This window comes from Corvus hawaiiensis, chromosome 2, assembly GCF_020740725.1.
Source record: "Corvus hawaiiensis isolate bCorHaw1 chromosome 2, bCorHaw1.pri.cur, whole genome shotgun sequence".
Classification (NCBI taxonomy): domain Eukaryota; kingdom Metazoa; phylum Chordata; class Aves; order Passeriformes; family Corvidae; genus Corvus; species Corvus hawaiiensis.
In genome coordinates this window covers 107,552,252-107,569,782 of record NC_063214.1, presented here as the reverse complement: position 1 = coordinate 107,569,782, position 17,531 = coordinate 107,552,252, and the positions used below count along the sequence as shown (strand labels likewise).

Below are 17,531 nucleotides of genomic sequence, written 5' to 3'. Positions count from 1 at the left end.
TGAGTCACATAACTGGGAGCACCAGAATTACAGAACTTGTGAATGCAGTGCAATCTTTATGAGGGATTTGCTTGAGACTTCCCAAGTTGCTGTTCTTCAGCTTGAGCAACCAACCATCCTTGGGGTAGGGAAGCCTGAGGAAATAACCAGTTCAGAGTCTGGAAACCATGGGTTATCAGAATGGCAAAGCCGTTACGGAGAGGTGATCCTGGAAGCCCTGAAACAAAAATAAAATCTCTCAGTTTAATTGCTACTCACCGTTAAATTGTCCTTTAAAATTATCAGCTTGGAAACACTGTATTCTAAAACAAAATGTGAAACTCTATTTCCCCAAATACTTGAATCTGGACTTTATCTTCCTAGATTAGGGTGAAAGAAAAGTCCAAAACACTCAAATAATAGAGACAGAAAGTATTCAGATCACACCCTCATGTCATGTACTGGCAGTTGCTAGGGTAATCTTTTCATTATTATGTGCTGGAAGGAAGCCTTTTCATTCGTCTCTGTGTTTGCATTTTCTGAACATGAAGAATTTTTACTGGAGCTTCACTAGTTTGGGCAGGGCTTCAAGTTGTTGAACTGTAGTCGTAAAGGTGGAGTTACATGGTTGAATGAGTCACTGAATTTCTCTCTAAAGTCAAGAAAGAATGCTGTCTTCCCCAGGTGGTGGAAGTTTCATAAACACTGGCATATTTACACTAGCAGTGGAGATTACATTATTATCTTTACAAAATTATCAACTCTTTAATGGCCAACATTGATTAGGGAGGACCCCATTTAAGAATCGCCATAGTAGAGGTAAGGGACAAGTGCCACAAACTGATGTATTATGCTTCTAATTAGCCTGGAATAGGGGTTTATGTGCATTAAAAATATGCCCAAATCTGACAGAGCCTAGGAAAAATGTGCTTTCACACTTAGCATTTGTGCTAGTGTGCTTTCACTTAGCATTTGATGTTCGTTTCATGTGTTGTAAAGAGGAGGCAGCTCTGTTTCTTGAGCCTTAAGCTTTTTTCTTCTTATTATAGTACACACTGCAATTTCATAATGAAGCTGGCTGAGAGAAAGAATATAAGCAGTTTAACAGACAAAGCAAAAATAAGCCAACTTGGTAAGTTGTGCTTTAAACACAATCTCATCACAATTTAATGTCTTTACATGTGGTCTTCAAGTAGCTAAAAAGACAAGGTAGTTACTTACTTTTAGATCAAAATATTTTCTGTTTTGAGCAATATAAATACATAAAAATGCAGCCTTCTGATTTTTGGGGGTGTGTGTGATAGAAATAACTTACAAAAATATTTTGGTATAAAATACTGGGTTTAATAGAGCACACTTTGAAAGGATTAGGTGTAAAATAAGCTGAGAACATGTCTTGCTGAAATGACAATCTGAATTGAAAGGATTGTTAAGTAGCCAAATTTTCTTAGTGATGTTGTGACAGGATGGAGTAGTGGCTCATACCATTTGTCTCTGTTTCAAAAGTGTTGCTTTTTGGTTTGTTTAAAATTAAAAAAAAAAGAGAACTCTGAACTTGTCAGGCATTGAACAAAAATCTAGGGGTATGACAATATTCTGACTGGTCAAGAGTTCTTTTGTTTTGCAAAACTAATTTCATAACAAACTTCAAAATAAATTATGTTGTTTAAAGACCTAATACACATGGTTAAATATTCTACTTAATGATGTTAGCAGTTGTTATGCTTAAGGATAATGGTTCTTTGTCATCTCAGATCAATGCTGCTGTTCATCACTGAAGTATTGTTCCTTGACTGCTGAAGAATTACAGATGTAGTAAGTATAAATACAAAATTTGACTTGCTAATTTCCTAAATTTTCTAATACTTTGCTAGAGTAAACTTCCATGCTTTAGTGTAATAGGCAGAAAGGACTCCACAAGAAAAAGCTGACCAGCATTTTCCAGTGTAGCTCACTTCTGTTTCCTCCCTTTTTCCCTTTTTCCCTTCCCTCCCTTCTTATCCCTTTGTTTTTTTCACTTTTTTCCCTGATGCATCTAGCTTTTGTGTTCAACAACAGCTCACCTTCAGAACAGGCAGCAAAGACAGTAGCAGTATTTATTTATGGACTTGCTAGTTAACAACTACAGCAAAATAGAATGTAAGAACCCTCTAAATATTAGAGCATGAAACATCCAATCTGATCGGTTTTAAAATACACATTATTAGTATTATGTCCATATAATTCATATATATTCCTCTATTATAATTCATTTTCTTTAAAGTAGAAACAATGCTAAATTTAACATGGATTTTTTTAACCTTTTTTTCTTTTACAGTACTATACAAGTGCCACCTCATTCCATATGGGTTCCTTCCCCTCATTCTCTTTCTCTCCCTAAAAAGACTTTCCTCAAATCTAATTCTTTTATTCCCCCCACTATACTTTCTGCTAAACAAAGCCCCACAGTTAGACCACTGATCCCACCATTCACAGAAATTTATTTTTCTGGAACTCTCTCCACACCTCCCCTTACAAACCCTTTCTCTGAAACTTCTATGTCTTCCACCAGTGTTACCACTACACGTTCTTCTTCTGAATCTCCTACTCCACCTACCATGCCAACTGTTTCTTCCATAACTTCCAGTAAATCCATCACTGTTCCCACAGCTGCAACAGAATCTGTCACTAATGCTGCCTTCTCAATTAAATCTGATGGTGTACACCTTAACAAAACTTTTACAATACTTTCTCCTTCTGTAGGTTTCACTAAACATTCTGCACTTTCTTCTTCTGAGCCCCACAAACTCCCAATTATAAATCGCCACTTTGAGGCTATAACCAAATCTGTTGCACAAATTCCTCCTGCTACAACCCAACTTATATCTGGTAGCAAAAATGTTAGTACGGTACCTATTGTTCCCCTTACTCCTTTCACAATATCTTTGACCCCTACTGTTAGTCCTGTCAACCATTCTGTCTCAGCTTCTCGTCCTCATTCTACTGCTGATGGCCGTGGGACCCCAGGTAAATATGACAAATAAATAATTCTTTATTTTGAATGCCATATTCTGAATTTGCTTTGAAACTTCATTAAACAACATTATATATATGAGAGGTGACCTTGCAATTATTGTGAATTCCTTTGGGTGGGGGTGTTGATCTGCTGAAGGGTAAGAAGACTCTACAGAGGGATCTGGACAGGCTGGATCGATGAGCCAAGGCCAGTTGTATGAGAGGCTCAACGAGGCCAAGTGCAGGGTCCTGCAAGTGGGTCACAGAAACCCTGGGAAGCAGTCCAGGCTTGGGGAATAGTGTCTGGAAAGCTGCTCGAAGGAAAAGGACCTGGTAGTTCTGGCTGACAGTGGCTGAACATGAGCCAGCGGTGCCCAGGTGGCCAAGAAGGCCAGTGGCACCTAGCCTGGATTAGCAATAGTGTGGCCAGCAGGATCAGGACAGCGATTGTCCCTCTGTACTGGGCACTGGTGATGCCGCACCTCCAATCCCATGTCCATTTCTGGACCCCTCACTACAAGAAAGACATTGAGGTGCTGGAGTGTATCCAGAGAAGGGCAATGGAGCTGGAGAAGGGTCTGGAGAAGAAGAGACTCAGGGATGACCTTATCACTCTGTACAACTCCCTGAAAGGAGATTGTAGCCAGGTGAGGGTCGGCCTCTTCTCCCAGGCAACCAGTGACAGGATAGGAGTGCCCAGGGGAGGTTCAGGTTGGACATCAGGAAGAATTCAGGAAGAATTTCTTCACTGAAAGGGTTGTTAAACATTGGAATGGGCTGCCCAGGGGTGTGGTGGAGTCCCCATCTCTGGGGATGTTCAAGAAACAACTGGACATGGCACTCAGTGCTCTGGTCTAGTTCACAAGGTGATGTTCAGTCAAAGGCTGGACTCAATGATCTTGGAGGTCTTTTCCAATCTTAATGATTCCGTGATTCTGTTCTATGTGAAAACCCTGAGACAACTCTCATTTGATGTGCATGTATTTTAAAATACATTCTGATGCCTTTGGCTGTGGTAATACCTCACCCTACACACTGGTTTATAACTGTCATAGGGAGGTACTGTGCTAAGTTCCCAATAGAACAAATGCTTTTTGGACAGAAAAAAAATAAGTCAGAGAGAAAGGCAGATTTTTTTTTTTAAACTATTCTTATATTTAAAATACCGCAAAATAATGTTGGATTGTCCTTAAAATATTATTACTGATGGGAAATATTGTTACTGGCTATGTATTTTCTTATGAAGATTGTACACATCTTTATAAGTTTCTTTTCAAATTTCTGACACTCTCAGAAATTCAGTGGCTAAAAATTCAAAATAATAGGTTATTTAATATATTAATGGTCTGATGTGAGGAACTTTGAAATCAATAAAATGTGAAATTAATGTTGGCAATTTGAAACCTTGCCTTATGTTTTCATGAGATTTAAATTAGTGCTCATTGCAAAGTAGCTGATAGGGAGGAATTATATAACTCGTTGAGAAACCTTACAAGTAGTTATATGGTTTTTTGATCAAGAGAACTGTTTAATTTTTCTGCTTTTCCAAGCTTACTTCATTTGTTGAACAGAATGTTTAACTTTTTGTTTGTCACAGGAAAAACTCTCTCAGCTACTACAAATACAACTTCCGAACACACTACCATTAGTATTGCCACAGCTGAGCAAATTGTGTCCAAAATAGAAAATGATTTAGCAGCTGGAAAAGTAGAGCCAAAAGATGTAGAAAGGATGGTTAGTGAGGTGAGCGGTATCCTCACTGCTTCTCAGCCATTACCACTGCGAATTTCTAACAGGTAGGTCATTTTGGCAATAGATTACAGGATGTCTTGATAAAATGTCTTCAGCAAGTTTCGCTTTTTCATAATCCAGAAGAATTTTTCTTGTTCTTTAATGTAGTTATTCAAAATGGAAGGACAAGCATTCTAATGTTACCAGCTGTACTATAATATAATGCCATGAAAAACGTTGGGGTTTTTTTGTGTTGACACCATAATAAGTGAGCATTTTACACTACACTTGGATTATTGCTCCATAACCATAACTTGCCTCAGAATTTTGGATGTATGTGCTTGGTAATACTAAGTATACTTTTTATTTGACAGAATTATAAAACTGGTGGACTATATTGGCTTAAAACTGAACTTATCGACATCATCTGCTGAATTTGTCTCCCCTTCCTTGGCTCTGGCAGTTGTCAAAACCAACAGAATCCGCTCCAACCAAATGTCTTTTGCTGTCCAGGACTCAGCTGATCTCCAGGTTACAAAATGCTTACAATACTTACAAATTTTCAAATATTTTTTTTTAAATGTTTATGGTCTTATATTTATATGAACATGAGTTTGTTATTTGTTTATGTCAGTTTCAGGATATTTAGTTCGTGTTATTTTCAGACTTTTTTTTAAGCCCTCCATAGTTTTTCCTTTAATTTTCAACTGTGTAAGTAGGTGTAAAACAGCAGCTGACTTAGCAGAAACTGGCAGAACTAATAAGCTGTTGGAGAGGTTACAGCTAGAACACCAGAATGGACAAAGTGCTTGGCAGAATAACTTTGCCTCAAATCCCCTGAATTATGAGTCATTTGTTCAGCCACCATGACAGTGCTGAAATTTGTCAAGGAATGTTGCCAGATGGCTTCATCTGTTTGAAAGAAATAATTGCAGAGGGTTCCAGGAAAGAACTACCATGTATGTTGCTTGGATAATGATGCTCAGATGTTTGTCACTGATGGCATCTCACCAAGAAAGAAGTGCTTAGAAAGTTTGGTTAGATCCCCTTTACCTCATTCAAAACGTCCCTCCTGACAGAGAAAATAATAATTTGGACAATACCAGCCTAGGAGGCTTAATCAAGGAGAGATGGAAAGTTTTGGACAAATTTTGGGATATTCTGCCTTCTCAGAGAAGAAAATAGCTTAATGTATTGTGAGACATAAGTAGTACTGAAACTTTTCTGTGTTACTGAAAATGATGTAAATGTTTAACATTTGAGTTATTTTCTATTTCTTAGCAATATATAGTGCATGAATGTGAGGTGACTAGGAGGTGGTAGTGCTGACATACAGGTATTTGCTAAGGAATGATTTTTTTATTGCATGGCACTGGCAATGAAACACTGAAAATTTTCAATAAGTATCATCTACTTCAAACTAGAGCAACAGGAGTGCTTTTGTGGAATTGATTCAGGATTTCTTTGGGGTCTGTCTACACCGGTGATCTCCAAAGTGGGGTTTGAGTACTCAGGGTGTGCACACAACAGTCCATTGCAGTGTGGGAAAATGTTATTTATATGATCAATAAATAAAAAATACATTTCCAAAAATAATTTTTTATCTCCTTTAAAAAGTTTTATAACTTAAGTAATATATTAGTACAGTAATACATACATGTAACTTCTGGATGAGTATATATTGGGGTTCATGCTCAAAAACTTTTAGGGGATGCATGGTGAAAAACATTTGGAGTGTGCTGTTCTAAACAGAAGAGTTAAACCAAGTTGTTAGGGCACTGTGGGGAGTTCACACTGTTACTCTTATTACAGCCATTCTTTGAATACTCAGATAATTTCTTTCTGCAGTACTACTAAGGTTTCACATCTCCCAGGAACACTGAGGTGATGATATTTGTGTGTAAAGGACTAATGTGCGACAAGAATGTTGAGAGATTTTGTACTAAACAAAGCACCCTGGCCTGTAAGCACAGCGCATAAAATGGGTGAAAGTTCAGATCCCTTTCTGTACAATATTAGTTCACGAAGTTCTTGAGTTATCTGAATTGTAGCTTATCCAGTTTATTTTTAATTTTTGCCAGATGATCAAAAAGTTAGGGTTTATGTTCTTATCTACACATAAACATAACCTACTGAACTTAAAAATGTATTGACAAATAATGGCTATTTACACTTTTTCTGAATTCTGACATACTTCCTGCAGGGTATAAAAATTCTTGGCCTTAGCAGGCTTTCATGCTGTGAAATGTTGATCTCCCTACACAGTTACATAAACCTACCAGGGTTGTTGCTCTTCACCTTTTCCAAATCAATGCAAAACACACAGTGGTGTGTCATGTCCGTGTAGGCAAATGCTTAAAGCCAGATTATTTTCAATGGTAGGCAGACCTGAAATGGGATGCATCCTTTTCAGTCCTGTCAATGCTATTCATGCATTGGAGCAGGAGAGGAATGAAAGCAGCAGTGAGTTTGTGACAGTGATTAAAGAGATGTTTATTTTGAAGTTTTAAACTGAAAGTAAGTCATAATTTATTTATTTGGAGACTGAAACGAAGCATAATCCTGGTGTTTATTTTTCAGATCTCTCTAGGAGTTCAAGCAATTCAGAATTTAAATACTCTTGGATCAATTACACTTCCTTCATCATTGCTGGCAAATTTGCCCACTGAGGAGTTGGACTTGGCTTCTAGAATTATATTCAACTTCTTTAAAAAGACCACTGTGTTTCAGGTATTTTTTTGGCCCACTATTCATAAGGCTTTTAAACTCAAGCTTAGAGCAAAATGTCTTTTTTCCCCACAAAACATGTTTTAAAACTTCTGACTTAAAAAGTAATTATTTTTGTCCAGTGTTTACTCCACATAGTAAATGAGCTTGTGGATGCTGTACTCTACTATTGTTTCCTTTAAGATTTTAAAATCTGGCACATTTTTTGTCATTCCAGGATCTGTCCTTGAAGAATGCATCTTTAATCAGCAGTGTAGTATCATCAAGTGTTGCTAACCTCAGCATTAGCAACTTAAAGGCAAATGTTACTGTTATTTTGCAGAATATCAAGCCTAATCAGGTATGATTTACATTTTGGCAGACTTAAAGTACAGTTTTTTTGCCTCCACTGAAGCTGTTGTAGTGGAAACACTGTACTAAGAATACCAGTGAGTTTGTTCTGCTTTACTAGTGTGGGCATTTCATCTTCATCTGGACATTAAAAATCACTCTTTTTTGCTTATTTACCACTGGTATACATTTTAGTTCTCAAATAAGATAAGGTAATTTTGCTCTATCACGTATGCATCCAGTTTTTATCTTTCTTACTTACACTTTTGTTTTATTCTACAAAGAATAAAAACTCTTAGATGGAAGACTGACAGTGTGGTTTGTTAGAGAAGATGTTTCAGTCATGACATTTGTGGGTGCCACATGGCCAGAAAATAAGGGAAACTGAAATTTTCCCTAAGAAAATGGCACAGGATTGTGTCATCTAGACGTATTAGGACTCTTATACACCATCTCTTTCTGAAAGGAGCATCAAGGATTAAAGTCTTCTATATCTTAACAGAGTTTAAAATCCTAAATTACTATAAACTAAAAAATGTAGGGATTCCACTAATGCACCTGAAGCTTTTTTCAGGAGCTGGCTTAGTGACATCTTTACTTGTTTTGACATAATAATGAGTTTTGAGATATAACTGTAGAAGTATCAGTGTTTATAACAATAACAATGTGTATTACTGCTGGTATTTATGGAATTTGTATGTGTGTGGGGAAATCAATATGTAAATGTTTAACATCATGATAGTAGGAAGTGATCAAATATTTGTAAATGAAAAGGTTTTCCCTTTTCTGTGTGGTCGTGACTTCAAAAGTTATGAAGTCCAGAAGGATGAGAAATCCCAAGAAGTTGTATAGTGTGGGAAGACAATGAAAGAGCATTCAAAAGGTTCTACCAGGAGCAGAATCTTTGCATAAGCACAAGAGCTAGCTCCTGTATGGTGACTTCAAATTTGTTCAGCATATTTTTACATGCAGTTTGCAATATTAATCCATTTTATGCACCTAAATTAATTTTGCATTCACGTAGATCAGGCAGATTTGCTGTATACAGTGTTTATTCTTGACAGCATTTTGTAGATAATTCAGAAATCATTCAATCCTAAACTCACAGTTTAGTAAGATTTTTTATTCTTTTTACTCCTAAACAGGATAATTCAACGGTTAGATGTGTTTTCTGGGACTTCAATAAAAATGGTAAGTACTTGAGATCACCCAAGATGCTGTGGTGTTTTAGCTATGTTAATTCATGTTAATATAAGTAAAGCCTTTAATGAATAACAAAGCTGCTTTTTTTAACAGATGGACATGGAGGCTGGTCATATGCAGGTTGCATAGTTAAAGAAAGTAGAGTAAATGAAACAGTCTGTTCATGCAACCATCTCACAAGTTTTGCAGTTTTGATGGTAAGTATTTTAAAAATTATGCAATCTTACCCTTATTTAAGAACACATTTAACCTTCTGTTGTCTTAAGTAAGTGAGGACTCAATAAGCACATACTACCTAATAAATAATACTCAGTTCTGCTGGCTTCAGTGTTAGTACAAATAGCATACAATTAGTCATATGCTTAAACCGTTTGTTAAATGGGAGTCCATGACTTCCACTGGAGGAAAAAAAAATTCTCAAGTGCTGCAGCTTTTACATTTAGACAGCTGTTTATATTCTAGGAAATAAAATTTAGGATAAATCAAATTTAAAACAGGGTTTTAATCAAATGGGTTTTCACAATTAGAGTAATAGAATAATAAAATAGTATCTCAAGTTGGAAGGGACCCATAAGGATCATGGAGTTCAGCTCCCTGCTCTTTACAAGACTAGATTGGCTTTTTTGTTTTTCATCTAACTTTTTATAAGAGCCATGATGAAACGAGTGAATTCCTTTTTTAAAATTATTTTTAAGTGCAGAGGAAAAGTTGTATTTTTGTTTATTTTGGTGGTTTTTTATCTTTTTCCATTAAATCAACATGTTCTCTGAAATTAACTTCTGTTTCTGTTTTAGGACTTGTATGGAAAGACTCCTTTGAATCCCACACAAGAATTGGTACTGACTTTTATATCATATATAGGCTGTGGCCTCTCTGCAATTTTTCTTTCTGTTACTCTTGTGACCTACATAGCCTTTGAGTAAGTACCCATTCAACTAAGCTCCCATTATTCTTCAATTGGGATTGATTATAGCCTTCATTGCGAAATCCTTTTCAAAAATTAAGGATTCTGTCTCCACAAACAATGCACAGCGTTGAGCTTTTGATGGGATACTCTCTCTTTGCTGATGAGGGTGAAAGAGCAGGAGGCTGCTGTCCTGCTGAAGTTCTTTATTTCATAGCCTCATAGTCTTCTGAAGGCAGAGTTCAAAGGGGTTACATAATAAGGCCAAGCAGTAACAGCAGCAGCAGCAGGCAAACAAGTAGAAAAACAGCTTCTTCTTTTTCTTCTTTTCTAAACTTACAGAAGTGTGGATTATATTTGTTAATTGACCAATAAAATTGACACATGATTCTAGTTTTTCTTTTCTTAACTTATCCTGGTCTAATTCTAATAGTCATAAATCTTACACAATTATTACACAGCTATTACCCAGATTTGTGTATATAGTTTCTATCAGCTCTTCTTGTTTATGTGAACAATCTAATTGTTTATCTAAAACATGTGAACAGTATAGTTCTATCTGTGTTTTGTCTAAAGTAAAGAAATTCTGTGAAAAGGTAACTCTGCTGCAGTAAGAACTGTGTTTAAGATTTCTTTGCTGCAGCTTTTCAATGTTTAAAGCACTTTGCATATATTTCTACTAAAAGTTAAAAATCTATATTTCTGTTTCACTTTGGTGTGACTTCATGTATCTCAGCTTATCCAAAGGTTTTAATTCAACCCCTGTGCTTTGGCTTTCCTCTGGGCCTGGGTCCAGAGGAGCTCTCACTCCAACAGCACAGATTTGTCCAGTTCACCAGGAAGGTGTTGATTCAGTCTTCAGAAATGTTAATCTTATGAACAAGTGAATTATCATGAGGCTCTATGCAGTAAGACGTGAAGAAGTATCACTCTGAAATATTTTATAATGGATTATCATAGTAGAAGTGTGAAGGAATGTATTTAAGATACAACATATAAAAAGCAGTGCAGAATTTTATCATTTTTAAAAGCATTTGTATTCTTTCTTTATTCTCTCATTTTTCTAAGACTGGGACTTGTGTCTATCAAGGCTTTAGATGTCCAGTCAAAAGCTTGATCTAGTTTAGCAATAAGGAACAGTCACATTTTGGGTTTGGGTAGCAATGTAACAAGAATTCCAACATACAATGTAAAACAAAAAAATAACCATGGCACTAAACACTTAATCTCCAAGTTACTGTTTGTATTTATGTAACCTTTTCTAAAAACGTTATTTATACAGACCGTGAATTTGGAAATATGTTGTGAATTATTCTCTCCGTGTATAAATGCAACACACAAAGCATTGTATATGAAAGAAAATGTAACATTTTCTTTTTCCTGGCCTTTGTGAATGCCAAGGACTGCGAGAGAGGAAGTAAGCCAGGGATCCACGGACAATTGATGTCATCTCACTAATTTGCTTTTTTTTTTTAGGAAAATCCGGAGAGACTACCCCTCCAAAATACTTATTCAGCTGTGTGCTGCATTACTTCTACTCAACTTAGTTTTTCTCCTTGACTCATGGATTGCACTGTATGATACCCGAGGTCTATGCATTGCAGTTGCAGTGTTACTTCACTATTTCCTCTTGGTTTCCTTCACCTGGATGGGCCTGGAAGCTTTCCACATGTATCTGGCCCTTGTGAAAGTCTTTAACACCTATGTACGGAAATATATTCTTAAATTTTGCATTGTTGGTTGGGGTATGTATTTTTTTTTCCATTTGTATGCTAAATAGATAAATCCTCGTATCAAGTATTGCAGTGAGTGTGACACAGGTCAGAAATGAAAATTAGGCAATCATTAAATGTTATATGTGTTCCACCTTTCTGAGTCATGGAGTCCCCCCAGCTGCAGAACTGAAGCTTCTGCAATGCAAAGTGATAATAAGTGTTCCTTGTGCTAGTACAATAGAACCAATTTTGAGTGTGCACGCTTCCATTATTTTGAGAATAAATGCCAATGAGTATATATATTCCCTTTCTGGAATAGCACCGTTGCAAACTGTCATGGGTTAGCAGGACCAAACCACTACACTAACAAAAATCAGCAAAACCAGATCTAACTGGATAGAGGATGAAGAGATTCTGGGCCTGATTTTTATCTCTTAAATGTTTCTTAAAGCATATGTAAGAAAGAAAATCTGTCATGCTGTAAGAGATTTTAAATCAGTTTCAAGACTAATGGTATTTGTTGGTTTATTCAGAAAGTTTTGGAGCTGGCTGTGGAGGACTGTTCTTGTTTGTTTGCAAGTTGTGCTCCTGAGAAGTTTGAATGCTGCAATTTTTCAGACAGCTAATAGTCAGCAGAACTCAACAGATAAATTTCAGAAACAAGTTGTAGATTTCATAGAAAAATATAATAATTTCAAGTCCTCATAATACTGTCTCTGTTAGGATTTTTACGTATGTGTTTGTTCATAATCTTTTAGGGTTACCAGCAGTAGTTGTGTCCATTGTGTTGGCAGTATCACCAGATAATTATGGACTTATAACCACTGGAAAGGTTTCAATAAATGGACCTGATGAATTGTGAGTTAAAGGGAGGTGCTTTTGGGGACGTGGGGGTGGGGGATGGAAGAAGATCCTCCAAACTGCTTTTCTTTAGAGTAAAGGTGGGGAAAGGAAGGAAGCAATGGTAGTCCTTTGAAATGGCATAACTCTACAATATCTCATGTGTTTTAGGTTTATTGCCTATATGAAGGCCTGGATCCTTTGGCCAAAAAAATACTTTTTTTCTAAAAAGGCAAAAATGGTTTGCATGTGCAACAAACAAAAAGTTTGTCTATGTTCATTTCACTTAATTTCTATTTCTCATAACGGTTGACAGACTGTTCTTTTGTTCTAGCTGTTGGATCAAAAATCGAATTGTCTTCTATATTACTGCTGTGGGATACTTTTGCCTGATATTCCTGATCAATATCAGCATGTTCATTGTTGTGCTGATCCAGCTCTGTCGTATCAAAAAGAAAAAACAACTCGGTGCTCAAAGGAAAACCAGCATCCAAGACCTTAGGAGTGTTGCTGGCCTCACTTTCTTGTTGGGAATTACTTGGGGGTTTGCTTTCTTCACAGTAAATGAGGTATTTACTTACCTCTTTACCATTTTCAACACTTTGCAAGGTAAGTTTGTCCTCCATGTAACAGCCTCCTAAGTATAATATAACAAACCAAACATTTTGAAATCCCATTTTCTTGATTCAGCAATACAAATTTAACTCTGGTATGTACTGTAACATGTTAATTATTTACTGTAATACTAAAATGCAGTTTATGCAATTATGATAAGGTACCGAAAAACTAGGTACTATTTATATACATATGGTATATTTATAAATATTATCGTTTTAAAAGTGTATGGAAACCAGATATCCCTGGAAGTGACTGTGTTTCACTAATAAACAGATGAATTTTGAATACTCAGTTACTCTAAGTGTTCATGTTATAATGCAATTAATGTAGTGAAAATTCTATCATTTCTTCAGTTCCCCTAAAGCTTCTGGGGGAGGTTTGACATTCACCAAAGGGTCATTGAGATAGGCAAGGCTGCAACATCTAAAAGTTAGTGACCCAACTTCTAAGCATGGCTTATATAGTCCTTAAGAACATAAGGGAAGTAGATATGAAAACATAAAGTTTTGCAAAGGCCAGGGTGCTACTGGACATATCCAAAAGCAGAGTTGCTGCAAAGGCTTTTATATAAATAGAAGATATTGTAGCTGTCCACAGTTATCTAAATATACCTGAGTTGCACTTCTGAAGTTCGGATCCAAACTGCTTAAATGGCACTTAGATGACTGACTGTACGATTTCCCAGAGAGACTAAAGCAATGAAAATTGCAGTTCAGTGTATACACCTCTCCCTTATTTGCTGTGTTGATTTACTATTATTTATTATTCATGTTAAACCTAATACAGCTGTTTCCCCCTGCAGATTGGAAATTGTGCAAAGACTGAGTGCCGCTTTCCCTTAAAGGGGGACAATTATGATGAACTTTTAAGCAGGGAAAGTTAGATGCCACCCTGTGTCAGTTAGTAGTGAATGAGAAAAAGACAAGGAGACTGTAAATGGATGAGCACCATCCCTTCTAGAAAATATTTGAAATTGTGGTAAAGGGGGTACCATTTATTGTTATTATTTTAGAAATTAGTTATTTTCTTTGTATGAGTGCTCAAAATTTTGTAGCATTGGTGGTAACAGGTTAGCTGCTAATAAAAGATGTAACAGTGTCACACCATGTGCTAAAAAAGCTTCATAGAAATCTGACAGTGTGGTATCACACCTTCTCTTTGACATTATGAATTCTTTTCCAAAAGCATTAAGTAAATTTCAAGATCAACAGAATTTTTCCCCTCTTATTTGATAGAAGGAAACTGTATGCATTTTATGCATTTGATTGTATTTTTTGTTTTTTCTTTTGTGTGTATGATTCCTCTAATCTATGTGAGGAAAAAGTACGCTGCAGTGTTCAGAGTTGTAAACTTTTTCAGCAAAGAAAGGTATCATTACTTTTTAGTAGAAATTAAAAAAAAAATGAAAGAAAATGAAAGCGTTGTTCATTAAGAAGTAGTAAAAGTGAATTTTGCAACAGTCTTCTATGTTATTCCTTTGCAGGGTTCTTCATTTTCATCTTCTATTGTGTAACGAAAGAGAATGTCCGCAAACAGTGGAGAAGATATCTTTGTTGTGGGAAATTCAGGCTGGCTGAAAACTCAGGTAATTTTTTTTTTTTTAACTTCTGAATCCTTATATTCAGTGTTAAGTTCCTGGTATTTTGTAATAGTTACCCAAAAAAAAAAAAAAAAAAAGGGAGGGCAAATAATCACATTGCTGCAGTTGCAGTTCCAGTTTATTATCCAAGATACAATAAACCTCCAAAATGATACTCTTTAAAGGGGGTAGCTGGTGCAGTTCTTGCATGTTTACATGCTGTTGCCTTAAGCTGTTAACTGCTAAGAGTTGACCTCTTCCACTGCAGGGTAAAGTCATGTCTTTGCAGAAGATTTTGGTCAGTTAGAAACGGTAAGATTTGTTCCAGCTTCTGGGTCAGCAGTAGTTTTACCAGTGGCTTCCACAGAAACAAAGTGAAACATGGTTTAAACCAAAAATGACATTAATTACTTTTTGTTATTTTGTTACTCAGTAGTTGTCATCTTGTAAAGCTATATACTTTTTACACACTTTCGCTTAGAGGATCAACTGCACTTCAGTTATTTTTCTGATCTGATCTGCAGTTGTAAAGCTGTGACAGTTGTCTGCTTGTATTTTAAAAAGGGACAAGAGAAAAGGAACTAGATTTAAATCATTTTAAACATCAAGAGTCATTAAATTCTTAGGAGAGTATAATTCTGTCTAGAATACTGCAAGAAGTGTGTAAAGTCTTGGTTTTATATCAATTCAGTTGCATTATTAACTATATTTTTATATAGTGCTTGTATGAGTTGTGTTATTTTCAGTGTCATGTATCTGTTGTAGACTGGAGTAGAACTGCTACAAATGGTTTAAAGAAGCAGACTGTAAATCAAGGAGTATCCAGTTCTTCCAATTCCTTACAATCAAACAGTAACTCCACTAACTCTACAACACTGCTAATGAATAATGATTATTCAGTCCATGCAAATGGAAATGGTAAGTATACTGCAAAACAGTATTTCTTCAGAAGCAAAATTCTCCATCCTTCTTGTTCTAACATAGTACTATCCTCTGAACTATTGCCCTCTGCTCTGTTCCAGGGAAGTTGAAATGCAGGTGCAAGTAGCACTGTGCTCAATTTCACTTGCAATTTGCTGTGGCTTATTTGTCTGCTGAGAAAACTAGATATGAATCACCACTGATTATACTTACTGAAAACTGATCTTTTTTTCGGTGAACATAATCTAGTTCTTCACATTCTTGCAGGGCACGTCATGCTGCTGACTTGAGCTCTCAGTAAAGACAATCAATTTTTCAAACTGAAAAATAACTTACGAATCTGTAATGTATAAAACCCTAAGTCAAGCAAAACTCAGAGGACATTACTCCTGTGCGCCTGAGGTATTTTTCCCAACTGATCAAGAGCTGAGGCTAAGAAGTCATGTCATCAACTAGAATGTTTATTATGAAGTTGATGAACATGCTTGGAGAGGCTGTGTTGTCCTCATTTCTTGGCCTATGCTGTCAGAAGGCAGCACATAATCAACAGGATAATATCAGCTGATAACCTCTCAGATGTACAGAGTAAAAGCTATGGAATTCATATGTGGGTTAGAGGTTACTGTTCCTTTGAGTGTACTAACCGCATGTTGCAGAGAAATCACAACACTTCAGGAGATGGCATTGGGACATGCCCTGAACAGCTTTCCAAATTGAGTTTGGTTTTTGGTTTTTTTTACATTCCTTTGTAAAATCTCCCTATTTGGACACCACATAATGCAATGATTAACGTACTTTTTACCTAACAGGTCAATTGAGAACCAGAATCCAATAACTCTCACTATCATTAAATACAAAGTAAGGCAATATTTTTAGGTAGAAGGATTTCCTTTCAAAGAGAGAAATTTTCAGGCGCAAAAGCCTGCATGTCTTGTAGGGTTCTTTTTTCCCTGCTGTGTTAATTGCTCTGATGAAAGAAGCCATCTCTCCCTGCAACATTTGAAATGCTTATACACAGCTACAAAAGCATTTGACTGCTCTTCTCAACAGAAAGAAAGATAGCAGAAATGTTCTATTGAACTTGTTTGTTGTAGCAACTGAGTGAATGAGCCTGTTGTGGCTTTCTGGAAAAAGTTTTTTCTTTTGGGTATTTTAGAATGAGATGCTAAATTGATGGTCTAAACCATTGAGTGATGCCAATTCTGTTGGATGTGCTCCACTTCTGTCCTACTTCAATCACATAATCAGACTTTTCCAGTGTGAGGGTCTGTGAGTCCTGTGCCAAAAGCTTCTCAGACAAAAGCAGCTGAAAGAACTTTGATAGAATCTTGTTCCTGTGCACTCTCAAGCATGGATAGCTCAGGTGATCCACCTCATTTCCTATTTTATTGTGTATTTTGAATGCTGTGAACCTCATACCACATCCCCCATTCATATCAAGAGGCCTGTATGATACCTTGCCTGCATAGTTTGACAAAATAATTCTTCTAGGTCCTTAGGACTTCCATGAGAAGAGGCTAAACCTATGCTTGGATAGCTCCCAGCAAAGCTCTGAGGCAATTCCTTACATATGATCTTCCAAACATGGGGCAGTGGTATCTCAGAGGAGCTGGGCTAGTGCCTCCAAAAGGCATTAGGCTGCACTTAGCATGGGACCTTCTAATCTGCTGCACGTCATTGCTCTGCTCTCAAAGCTGGAGCTTGAAAATAACATTGCAAGGCTTCATTTTAAAAAGTGCCCTCCAAAACCAAAAACTCTCTAGAAATGAAGACCCATGTCATAAATATACTGAGCTATAAACTGTTTATGGTTTTGGCCTCACTGCTTCCACTGAAATGTTATTCCAGATTCAGGACTGAATGACTTACTGTGGTAAGTTTGGGATGTCTGTATAGCCTGTGGCTTTGCTTTCCTACTGGACTTCATTTTTTCATGGCCTTCTAGTATTTCCTTATTTTCAGTTTCTCTCTTGCAGATTTGCATGTTTGG

The 17,531-nt window shown here is 36.5% G+C and overlaps 1 protein-coding gene across 5 annotated transcripts in view; it reads left to right on the top strand.

The window, feature by feature from the left end:
* ADGRG2 (adhesion G protein-coupled receptor G2) overlaps positions 1 to 17,531 on the top strand; it is a 59,913-nt gene that overhangs the window by 39,258 nt on the left and 3,124 nt on the right. For all 5 annotated transcript variants that reach the window (XM_048287273.1, XM_048287257.1, XM_048287264.1 and 2 more), the window contains exons 13-27: positions 1,029 to 1,111; positions 1,734 to 1,794; positions 2,297 to 2,985; positions 4,571 to 4,769; positions 5,079 to 5,235; positions 7,285 to 7,434; positions 7,649 to 7,771; positions 8,907 to 8,952; positions 9,058 to 9,161; positions 9,759 to 9,883; positions 11,345 to 11,613; positions 12,342 to 12,441; positions 12,758 to 13,032; positions 14,525 to 14,626; positions 15,386 to 15,538. In XM_048287273.1, the coding sequence (XP_048143230.1) occupies positions 1,029 to 1,111; positions 1,734 to 1,794; positions 2,297 to 2,985; positions 4,571 to 4,769; positions 5,079 to 5,235; positions 7,285 to 7,434; positions 7,649 to 7,771; positions 8,907 to 8,952; positions 9,058 to 9,161; positions 9,759 to 9,883; positions 11,345 to 11,613; positions 12,342 to 12,441; positions 12,758 to 13,032; positions 14,525 to 14,626; positions 15,386 to 15,538 (2,636 nt within the window). The remainder of the gene's footprint in view (positions 1 to 1,028; positions 1,112 to 1,733; positions 1,795 to 2,296; positions 2,986 to 4,570; positions 4,770 to 5,078; positions 5,236 to 7,284; positions 7,435 to 7,648; positions 7,772 to 8,906; positions 8,953 to 9,057; positions 9,162 to 9,758; positions 9,884 to 11,344; positions 11,614 to 12,341; positions 12,442 to 12,757; positions 13,033 to 14,524; positions 14,627 to 15,385; positions 15,539 to 17,531) is intronic.